Source organism: Bombus impatiens, unplaced genomic scaffold, assembly GCF_000188095.3.
Source record: "Bombus impatiens unplaced genomic scaffold, BIMP_2.2 scf_0645, whole genome shotgun sequence".
NCBI lineage: Eukaryota > Metazoa > Arthropoda > Insecta > Hymenoptera > Apidae > Bombus > Bombus impatiens.
The window spans coordinates 265,962-278,074 of record NT_177064.1 but is presented as its reverse complement, the minus strand read 5'-3'; the positions used below and the strand labels follow the sequence as shown (position 1 = coordinate 278,074).

At 42.6% G+C, this 12,113-nt stretch overlaps 1 protein-coding gene across 9 annotated transcripts in view; it reads left to right on the top strand.

The window, feature by feature from the left end:
- Positions 1 to 12,113, top strand: part of LOC100744578 (obscurin) — a 45,767-nt gene that overhangs the window by 32,982 nt on the left and 672 nt on the right. For 7 of the 9 annotated variants that reach the window (XM_012389412.3, XM_033322528.1, XM_012389408.3 and 4 more), the window contains 10 exons: positions 44 to 623; positions 1,263 to 1,415; positions 1,968 to 2,072; positions 2,612 to 3,502; positions 4,228 to 4,630; positions 5,098 to 5,281; positions 5,356 to 5,656; positions 5,780 to 6,358; positions 6,516 to 6,940; positions 7,023 to 12,082. In XM_012389412.3, coding sequence (XP_012244835.1) covers positions 44 to 623; positions 1,263 to 1,415; positions 1,968 to 2,072; positions 2,612 to 3,502; positions 4,228 to 4,630; positions 5,098 to 5,281; positions 5,356 to 5,656; positions 5,780 to 6,358; positions 6,516 to 6,940; positions 7,023 to 12,082 — 8,681 coding nt within the window. The remainder of the gene's footprint in view (positions 1 to 43; positions 624 to 1,262; positions 1,416 to 1,967; positions 2,073 to 2,611; positions 3,503 to 4,227; positions 4,631 to 5,097; positions 5,282 to 5,355; positions 5,657 to 5,779; positions 6,359 to 6,515; positions 6,941 to 7,022; positions 12,083 to 12,113) is intronic. The other 2 variants (XM_012389410.3, XM_024369842.2) reach the window with 2 other exon arrangements.

Genomic DNA, 12,113 nt, shown 5'->3' with positions numbered 1-12,113 from the left:
TTTACGACGCTTAGAATAATCACAATCATTTCTCGTTTTCCAGGTGAATGGTCTTCCACGATTCAAAACAAAAATGTACGACGTCACAGTCAACGAAGGCACGAAGAACATCGAGTTCAAAGTGGAAGTCGGTGGATGCCCAAAACCGAGCGTCCATTGGTATATCGGCGACATGGAGATCACAGAAAAGAAAAAAGACTATGTTCGCACGGAGGAAGGCAATTTCGTCAAGTTAATCATGTCCGAAGTTAAGGCTGAAATGAAAGGAACGTACACTTGCAAATTGAAGAACGAATTTGGTGAAGTCAAAAGCAGTTCTACGTTAATCGTGAACACCAGACCGAAATTGTTGAAGAAGCTCGTTGACCAAAGAATCAACGAAGGCGATACATTGAAACTGATCTTCGAAGTATCCGGTACGCCAGATCCCGAAGTGAAATGGTACAAAGATGGCAAGGAGGTTTCGACGGACGCGAGAATTAAAATTACGAGGGACAGCAAGCGACAGGAAAACTACGATCTGACGGTGACTTTAGTGAAAGGTTCAGACGCAGGCATCTACGAGGTTCGAGCAGAAAACGAGCTAGGCTACGTGACTAGCAAGAGCAAAGTTATGATACTGAGTAAGAATCCAAACAGCTTTTCTTATTCTATAAATAAAATAGGGTTCGATTGTTGCGCTGCTCCGTCGTTCCTGTTCTTTATTCAAGAAAAAGATTCAAAAAGACGATCGGCAAATCCGATCTTATTGACGTTAGAATTTTCCAGAATTAACAGAATTGATGGGGCAGCTCATCAAACACCTCGCGTACCCCTATACAATTTTCATTTTTGAGAAACTTGCCAGCGAATCGTCGTGCGTTCGATTTTCCCCACGTTCAGTAAGTACTTAAGGAAAGGTACGGTTTCATGTTCGGTTTGTTGTTCATACCGATGTGACGAGTATAGTCTCTAAAACACAGAGAGAATAATCTCGCGTCACGAATCCGACACTGACATGAACCTTTTGTTCGCGCCTTTATCCTCTTGTACCTGTCCCCTTATACATGTATCTCACGTTTACCGTGTTTTCTGTTGTTTTTTCTTCTGATAAAACCAAAAAAACCATTCTTACGATGTATTTGTATGTACACCTGTACTACTGTCACTATCATGCGCTGCCTATTCTATTTCATACGTTTGTAACGAATCTTCATAGAGTTCATCTATGTCCCTTATCACATTGTGTTCTGAAAAAGTCCCAAAATGTATGAATTCTATAGCGAAAACAGAAGAAAGCGTGGAGGAAAAAACGGAAATGAAGAAGGAGACCATCGAAAAGATCAGCGTCGAGGAAGAGGAAACGAAAGCACAGAAAGTCGAGGAGGAGGAGATTGAAACGAAGAAGGAAAGCGCGGAGGAATCCGGATCGGAAGGTAATCACAACGATCGTCGAAACGAAACGATAACAAACGATCGTCGATAACGCTGTAACAAAGAGTGTAACAGGGAAAGAATATTTTATATAGTCAGTCTGCTATTGAAACGCTTGAAAGCTCTAAAAATCTGTCTTCTGCAATCGACGCGATGTCGCAAGATTTTGGTAAGACTTTTGAAACGTTCCAAGAGAACGTGTCGCGTTTTTTGGTCGTTCTTTTTCCTTTTTCAATCTATTCAAGGGAGTAGAAAGATAAAAATAGTGCGTTTTGTGTTTGAGTATACATTTAAGACGCAAAGCAAGCGAGCTTCGTTATATCCTCTTTTTTCTGTTAACATCATATACGTATCATATATAGTTTTTTTTTTCCTTTTTCTAATCCATCGAAATCCTTGCGATAGGAGCTTAATTTTGTATCGCTGACACGATCGAAAGGCAAGATATAAAAAGATACGAATAGCCTTGCCGATATGCTAATTGATGTTAAAACGATGGCTGATTAATCGTAGACGTAGAATCGTAGCCCAAAAAACATGTCTGATAAATTCAGGTCGAGTGAAACTGGAGAAACAAAGCGTCCAAGTAATACGGGGCCAGGGTGAAACGATCACGATCTCCGTGGCCTCCACGACGACCCACGAAGCTATACTCACAGGTAAATTTCGCACACGCTGAACAACTACTCGCTATTTACATTCATGTAACCATCGTCGTAAACGGGAATTTTGTGACTGACTTAATTCAGAAAACAATTAAAACAAAAATTACGATACTAGGTAACAATTATTTTGACAAACTTAATCTTCTACAGCTTCTGGACGATTCATATAAACATATTGAGAAGCAAAGATTCTATTTCATTTCCTATGTACTATAAGAATATCCAAACAAATGACGTAGCTTGAATATTTACCATTTTCGTTTACCACAAAAATTTCTATAAGCGATTCAATTTCGAATAGAATCTTCCACGTCAGTCACAAAATCCGCACACACGAGAGCATAAAATAACGCCACACCGACCAGAGATTTCACGAGCCTCGATCAAAGTGAAACTGCTTTCGAGTGGCTATAGCTCCTCTACAGATCAGAGGAGACAGATCGTCGCGAAAGTCGTCGAGTAGCACGGATCGTCTCTGCTCTCTAGTAGGTAGTAGTCAAAAGAGCTGTTGTGACCAGTCCAAGCGTTCACAGGTCCCGACGAGAGCCACACGATCAGCAAGATGACCGCGACAAAGGTCGAGTGCCAGGAAACGAACACGGACGGTCCTGGCGTCGAAGAGATTGCCACCTATAGCTACAGCGTGCAAGAAGAATCCGTCCAGAAACCACAGAACGGCGTGTTAATCGAGGAATTCTCGGAGAACAGCGAGGATAACAGGTCGAGGCTTCAGGTAAACCGTGGTGTGTCGATCGTTTCTGTTTCGGATGACGAGTCGACTCTGAAGGCGATTTCAAGAGACGTCAGCACCGAGGACGTGATGCAGTGCGCTGAATTATCCGAAGACGTGAAGTTGACGAATGGATCCTACGAAGAGTTCAATGGTAACGGCCGTCTGCCTGATGAAAAGGTCCTAGACGACGCGAAACCCTACAGAGCTTCGTTAATCACGGAAACCATCATGGAGGAACGGTCTCTGGAAGAGTTACCATCCGAGAAATTGACACAGGAAAACGTAAAGCTACCCCGATCCGCTGTCCTTGAGAACGGTGGTTCTTTCAGGAAGATGTCCTCCGTGGAGCTAGAGCAACCACAGACTCCTACAATCGAGGAAAGCAAGTTGATGAAGCAAAAGATCGAACGAGTGAATTCGACCGCGGAGAAAGTTGTCGAGACGAACGTGGAAGAGCGTCGAGGATCTGTACAAAATGGACTTTCGAGACAGAGCTCGAAAATAGAGAGAATGGACTCGACGGAATCGAAGAAAATGTTGGAAAGATCGGTATCAAGGGAGAGCGCGTTGAAGGCTGCTCAAAGCGGTGATGAAGAGGTCGACGAAGAGCTCGAGGCTCTTCTAGATCGCGTTAAACGGCAGCGCAGCGTTTTGGACGATATCCTTGAAAAAGAATCCTCCAGAGACTCAGGTACGACCGGATTGCTCCATCGGCTGCTCGAACGCATCCGTTTTGGCAGATCGACAGAGTCTAAGATCGAATATTCGCAGCGTTCTTCTGGCATTCTTTTTACACGCTTCCAGCATTGTTCCTGTGTTTTCCTTGTTTGTCTCTGTGTAATCTCTTTCAAGCTTTGTGTTAATCATATCGAATCATCATATGTATGTTGCCTTTGCATGTGAACACCTGACGAAGCGCGTAACAAAGTTTAATCCTTCTCGAGAATCATTTGATATTATTTTTTATTGTTTCATTTTACCGTTTATATTCTTCGTTGCACTAAAATTATGATACAAGAGGAAGCATTAAATTTTGTCGGCGCTTCTATACTCAGTCCAGACACTTACCGCTTATACAGTGCAAGAATAATCAGTCGAACTTGGCTGGAACTGGGTACTTTTCGTTTTCATCAAGGTAAGCAATTAGAAAAAGATACTAGACAATTTCAAATTATAAATACAACAAAATTAAATTAATTAAATTAAATTAAAATTAAAATTAATTTAATTAATACAAAAAATTGTCTGGTATTTTAGATTTAAAAATGTATAAAATAACAATGCAGCACGTGGCGCAAACGCAAGGACGCACTAGATGCACGGCAAAAACGAAAACGAACTTTTAGATCTGACCATCCAGAATCTAGTGTTCAATTGCTGGCGAAAAGCATTCTAATCTTGGTATTTCCCAATTAGCGCCTCCTCACATCATCGAAGCGACCCTCAGCGATAAAACGATCTACGAAACCCAGACGGTCGTGTTCAGTATCAAAGCAACGAGTTTACCAAGGGCCGATGGAAAATGGTTCAAGAATGGGAAACCTCTTCGAAGCGGAGAACGCATCAGAATCACCAGTGCTGGAGAACTTTTTACTTTGGAACTTCAAAAGGCCATTCTCGAAGACGAAGGAGTGTACACATGCACGTTCACGAACAAACTAGGCGAAGTTATGGTCGAAGGATATTTGACTGTTGAAACTGTGGACGAACTTCGAAGACCCAAGTTTACTGAACCTTTGAATGACGTGGATGTGGCCAAAGGAAAGACCGGACAGTTTCAGGCTACGTTCACTGCTGATCCTGTTGCTGACACAACATGGTATATTTCATCATTGATTTTTTAACAGTTTCTAAACTTTTGTATTGGTTCTTTAAATATTATCTGTGATTTGTTAGTGTTATTCGCGGTACTGTTCATACATTATTTATCAGTACTATTTGTAATATTACTTATTTTATCCCTATTTCCTTTGCTATTGCTTCACAATTGGGATATTGGGTACGTCATTGATTATAAGTCATAAATTATCTTTAGCGACACTATATTAAATAATAAATTCAAAGAACACATAACATAAATGCACTTTGTCCCAAAAAATGAAATAAATATAGAAACATGAGTATTTATTCAGAAAATATTGTGACGAATTTTCAGACCTTTATGAGTACATGTCATGATATATTATAATGTTAGAAGCATGCAATTCCTACTATTAAGACTTCATTACCACATTCCATCAAACAGCCATATAACTTTTTATAAATTCATGTTATTCGTTTAAAAAGGTACTTCAAGGGTGAAGAAATCCCACATGACGACATGCGACTGAAATTCACCACGCAGAACAAGCCAGCAAATGACAATCTAACCAGTACTACGGTCACTTTGAGCGTGCCAAAATGCTCGAAAGAAGACACTGGAGAATACACGCTGAAACTGAAGAACAAATACGGCGAAGCTGAAGCTAGCGTTAGTATAAATTCAACATCATAAAGAAGACTCGTTTGAGCTGAAGATATATAAATATTTGTTACTGTAATCAGGCTTTCTTACATCTCCTCCTGCATCCTGAAATTGAAGAATTGAAAGACGTTGTCGCGTCCGTTGGAGACTCATTTACATGGGAGGCCATCGTTAAAGGAAATCCGAAACCTGATATCACGTGGACCAAGGATGGTACAGTCCTGGAGAAAGGAAATAAATACGATTTCGAGGAGGATAGGAGGAACAACAAGTTCAAACTTATCATTAAAGACGTGGAAGTCGAAGACAAGGGAACTTATCATCTTACAGCTAAGAATTATCTGGGTGAAGCGACTGGACAAGCAACCCTAACTCCACACAGTGAGTATACAAATTTATCTATGTATATACTGTTGGCTACTGTTCTATGTTAACTGTTCGAAAAGATTATCTTCGCCATTGTGTCGGGAGAAAGAATTTTTAATTATACAATTCGATTTTCAGCCGAGGCACCAACCTTCCTCAAGAATTTGGCCAATATAGAATGCAAAGATCGCACAGATTTAGAACTGAAAGTTCGCGTAACCGGTATCCCCAAGCCAAAGCTAACCTGGCTAAAAGATGGTGAAGTGATCAAAGAAGATGATCGACACAAAATTGCTACACACGTAGATGGCATCGTGGACAGCACTTATTCCATCGCGACATTTTCTATAGACGATGTTGGAAAGATCAAATGCCGGGCTACCAACGTCGATGGATGCGCACAAACTGGTTGTAATTTGACGATGCAATTGATCTCTCCTAGCTTTATTCATCTTCTGCCTAAAACAAAAGAAGTGGACGAGGGTGATTGTCTGGAGCTTAAAGCGAAGATCGATGGTAGCCCTGTACCTGATGTAGGTTGGTATAAAGATGGAGAGAAGATCGTTCCTGATGAACACATGAAGATTGAGACACTTCCGGATGGTAGCACCAAATTGACGATCGATTGCGTGAAACCGACAGACTGTGGAGCTTATAAACTAGTGATGTCCAATTCTACTGGCGAACAGTCTTCTTTGTGTGCCGTGGCTATTAAACGTGAGTGACGTTTTACGATTAGGTGAAAAATCAAATTAGGGATTAATTCAAAGTTAAATAATTAAATTCATAATTATATCTTTTGGAAATTCCTTTATATTAAATATTGATGAGGAAATGAAATTAGGAATGATAATAATAATAAATATAATTTCAGCTGCAAGGAGAAAGCCATCTTTCTCGAAACCATTAGAAGATGCCAAGGCTATCGTAGGACAACCACTGAAACTAGAAGCCCAAGTGGTTGCTTTCCCGAATCCACAAGTTCAATGGTTCAAAGACGGCATACCACTACGGCAATCGAAAGAGATATACTTCATGAACGAACCAAACGGTATCATCGGTTTAAGGATCGACTATGTTCGTCCGGAAGACGCTGGCGTATACTCGATGACTGTCTCTAATTCGCTCGGTGAAATTACTGGCTCCGCCAAAGTAGAGATCGAAGAGAAAGAGAAACGACCAGAATTCATAACCACGCTTCAACCACTGAATGTCGTGCAAGGCTTCCCGGCGAAAATGATAGTCAAACTATTAGGCAAACCAACACCACAGCTTCAGTGGCTAAAGAACGGCGATGAGGTTCGTAAATAATCATGAATTCTTCAAATCTTAAAAATTTAAGAATGCCTTTCCCTTATTTTCATCAACTTTGTGTTTTCAGCTCATACCTGATGGAAAGCATATAAAGGCTGTCGATCTGCCAGATGGAACTCAGGCGTTGATCATAGACAAAGTAACGCCAGAAGACGCGGGAGAATACACAGTGATTGCAAGCAACACAGAAGGCACTTCATCTTGTACAGGAACGATCAGCGTTCTTGGAAAACTTCTATCCGATCAACCAGAAGAGAAACCTGGATTTGTGAATCCAATGCGAGATGTCTACGTCGAGGAAGGTCAACCATTAAACTTATCTGTTTCTTTCACTGGCAATCCCGTGCCAGAAGTCAGCTGGTCCAAGGACGGTGCTCCTCTGCAGCCATCCGATCGATTAACTGTGACTTGCGATGGAAAGAAGACAGAACTGGAGATGAACCCTTGCGAGTCCGGAGATGCTGGTGTATACGAATGTCGTATATCGAATCCACTCGGTGAAGACTCCACGAAATCCACAGCTAACATCAGGAAGATCTTCCAACCACCAAACTTCTTGCAGAAGTTCAAGGATCTACAACAATTGCCTTCGTTCGATGCCAAATTCCTAGCTCGCATCACCGGCGTACCACGACCGGATATTACATGGTACTTCAATGACAGACCGATCTTAAATGATGACGATAAATACAAGATCAAACGTGACGGAGATGTTTGCTGTTTGTACGTGAAAGATTGTACCTATGATGACGCCGGAACGTACAAGTGCAAAGCAGTGAACAAGGGTGGTGAAGCTGAGTGTGTAGCAAATTTGACAGTGGTTGATACAATTGAGAAGATACAGAAGGCTGAGCCACCATCGTTCTTGAAAAAAATTGGTGATTGTGAATATTATAAAGGAATGGCAGCCAAATTTACAGCCTGCGTCACAGGTATCCCAGAACCTGAATTCCAATGGTTCCACAATGGTAACAAAATGTGGCAAACCGATAGGATCAGGATGAACCAAGAAGGTAGCTTGTTGCGTTTAATTATAAACAATGCTGACGAATTGGATGCGGGAAAATATATGTTAAAAATATCAAACCCTCATGGCGAAGATTCTTGCACCGCGGACTTAATTTACGAATCATTGGAGCCACGGCCAAAGAAAGCTCTAGGAGATCAATATGCAGATTTCGACAAGTACCGCAAGTCTGGCGTTCCATTACCTTTGGCCGATCGTCCAATTATCAGCAGAATGATGGATCGCCATCTGACACTCTCTTGGAAGCCATCCATCCCCATTGGACCTCGCATTCCAGTGACGTATCAAATAGAAATGTGCGAACTTCCGGATGGTGATTGGTTCACTGTCCGCACAGGTATTCGTAGCTGCGTGTGTGACATCCGTAACCTTGAACCCTTCAGAGATTACAAGTTCCGTATCCGTGTAGAGAACAAATACGGAATCAGCGACCCTTCACCGTATGCGCAAACGTATCGCGCGAAATTGGAGCCAGATCCACCGAAATTCTTCCCTTACTTGCCTCCTGGCATCGACTTCCGTCCGGAGACCAGTCCTTACTTCCCCAAGGACTTCGACATCGAAAGACCACCTCACGACAATTACGCTCAAGCACCTAGATTCCTTCGTCAAGAACATGATACTCAATATGGTGTAAAGAATCACAATTGTAACCTCTTCTGGTTCGTTTATGGCTATCCAAAACCCAAGATGACCTATTATTTCAACGACCAATTGATAGAGTCTGGTGGAAGATATGATCAGAGCTATACGAGAAATGGACAAGCCACTTTATTCATTAATAGGATGCTCGAAAGAGACGAGGGAATGTATGAAGCTGTCGCGACTAACGAACATGGTGAAGCTAGACAGAGAGTTTGGCTACAGATTGCCGAATACCCAACATTTATTCAGAGACCGGAGGAAACTATTGTAATGGTTAGAAAAACTGGGCAACTAATGGCTAAAGTTATTGGTGTACCCTACCCAGAGATCAAGTGGTACAAGGACTGGAAACCTCTTACTACCTCTTCCAGAATTCGGATCGAATTCACCGAACCAGACACTACGATTTTAACCATCAGCGATACCATCGTGAAGGATGAAGGTTTATACTCGGTGAGCGCAAGAAACGTGGCCGGATCCATTTCCTGTTCCGTGATGCTACACGTGGAGGAGAACGAGCACGAGTACGGATACAGAACGTACAGGAGGAAATCTGATATTAAACCTCATCACGATAAGCTTCTCGATGAGTTCTACGACCTCGGTGACGAGCTTGGCCGTGGTACTCAAGGTGTCACTTACCACGCTGTTGAAAGAAGCACCGGAAAGAATTTCGCAGCCAAAGTCATGCATGGAAAGGGAGAACTTAGGCCGTACATGTATAACGAGATAGAAATAATGAACAGTCTGAACCATAGGAAATTGCTGAGACTGCACGACGCTTATGAGACTGATAAATCTGTCACACTGATCATGGAACTAGCTGCTGGTGGTGAGCTAGTGGACACTTTGACGAAACAGGCATACTACACCGAAGCAGATATTGCTGGATACATCAGACAGTTACTATGGGGATTGGATTACATGCATTCGAATCATTTTGCTCATCTTGGTTTAACGCTCGGAGACCTGTTGATCTCACATACAGGCGGTGACGACCTGAAGATCTGCGACTTCGGGCTCGCAAGAAGAATTTCACACGCGAAATTAATGACTTTGACATATGGTATGCCCGAGTACGTGGCACCGGAAGTTACCAACAACGAGGGAGTGTCCTTCAGTGCGGATATGTGGGCCGTTGGTATTATCACATACATCTTGCTTTCTGGAATTTCGCCATTCAGAGGTAACAACGACAGGGAGACGATGCTGAAGATCCGGGAAGGAAAATGGGAATTCGATGATCGTTGGGAGAACATCTCAGAGGAAGCCAAAGATTTTATTCGTTCTCTACTGATGTACAACGCTGATAGAAGAATGGATGTCAAGGCTGCTCTTGCTCATCCTTGGTTGAACTATGCTGACAGACTTCCGTTCGATTTGTACAAGATTCCATCGGAGAACTTGAAGAACTATTACAAACTGTATCGCGATTGGTATAACAACGCTTCCTGCCGCACGTGGTTCCGCAGACGCAAATTGAATACAGCCTTCGAGCACCCATCTAGAATGGTCTATCCGCCTGGCCAAAAATACACTCCAGAGCCCAGCGAGGAAAGACCATACAGTCCAATAAAGAGACCTCCGGCTAAACCTTGGGAGAACCAGATTGCTACGAGGGAACCGATTGACACGGAGATTGGAATCATCAAGAGCGAAAGCCACTATCAAAATGGTCCAGATACCTATCTTCTTCAATTACGCGACACGGACTTCCCTGTGCGTTTGCGTGAATACATGAAGGTTGCGTGCAATCGTAGTCCTGGATTCTCTCGTACCATCACCGAAGAAAGTTTCGACTGGAGGACACCTATTATACGAGAACGTCGTCGCTTTACGGATATTATGGACGAAGAAATCGACGACGAGAGACGAGCAAGAATCAGTAGATACGGTACAGATAACTTCACTCTGAGACGCTTGAAACACGAATTGGGTACTCGATTGGATAGTTACGCAGAGGCAGAGGCAATGATAGAGTCGAAGAAGGAGGGACATCTACCATTCTTCCGTGAAAAACCGCAAATTCAACCCATGGAAGAAGGAATGCCTGCTCAGCTAGCTTGTCTAGCTGTTGGAAGTCCCAAACCAGTGATTCAGTGGTACAAGAATGACATGATGATTCAGGAGAGCAACAGAGTAAAAGTCACCGAGGACCAAGACGGCAGATCTATACTTAGCTTCAATCCAACGAAGGAACACGATATTGGTAGTTACAAGATTGTCGCCAGGAACTCCCTCGGACAGACTGTGGTCAGAACGAGATTAGTGGAAGCTGTTGTTCCTTTAGGTCCTGATTCTCCTGAGCTTTCCGATGTCTCAGACACAGAAATACTTCTACGATGGAAGCAGCCCAGATACGATGGCAACTCTCCAGTCTTGTGTTACAATCTCCAATACAAACTAGGTGACTCGGTCGATTGGATAGATATAGCCTCGAACATCGATCACGAGTTTTACATGATAAGAGACTTGACACCGGACACTTCCTATAACTTCCGTTTAGCAGCACGAAATCGCGTCGGTTGGAGCGAAAAGGGTATCCCATCGAAGCTGATCAAAACTAGACTACCAGGATGTCCAAAGGTTCAAATTACTCGAGCTATGAGGCACCTTCAAGAACTGACTGAGTCAGGTCAAGAAATAGTGCTCGATGAAGACAAGCCACATATGGATTACTCCATCGAGGACCATCCTATCGAGTGGTCGACCGACACGAATCTTTCAAGCAAGTATAGCTTCATCTCTGAGATCTCCAGAGGCCAATTCTCCGTTGTAGTAAAAGGTGTTGATAAAAGTACAGACCGTGTGATAGTCGCCAAGATTTTGGAGCTGAATACGGAAACAGAAAAGCAAGTGAACAGAGAGTTTGAAGCTCTTCGTTCGTTGAGACACGAGAGGATAGCGATGTTAGAGGCAGCGTACAAAGCACAAGGTTCTCCGATTGCACTATTCATCTTGGAAAAGCTTCAGGGAGCTGATATTCTCACATATTTCTCGAGTAGACATGAATATACAGAAAATTGCGTAGCAGTTGCTATGACCCAAATTCTGGATGGTTTGCAGTACCTTCACTGGCGAAGATATTGTCATCTTGACATTCAGCCTGACAACATAGTGATGTCTAATGTCAGATCGGTCCAAGTCAAACTTGTTGATATGGGTTCTGCTCGACTCGTTAGTAAGTTGGGTACAACTGTACCGAAAGCTGGTCATCCAGAGTATAGAGCACCCGAGGTATACAATGAGGAACCGGCTCATCCTCAGACAGACGTTTGGATGGTCGGTGTACTAATGTATGTACTCCTATCTGGTATTTCACCGTTTCGTGGCAAGGATCCTGATGAGACCAGACAAAATATTCTGTTTGTGAGATACAGATTCGAACATCTGTATAAAGAGTTAAGTCAGGAGGCTACTAGGTTCCTTATGTTGGTTTTTAAACGGGCACCCAGGTTTGTATTCTCTATTTTAATATTACTACAT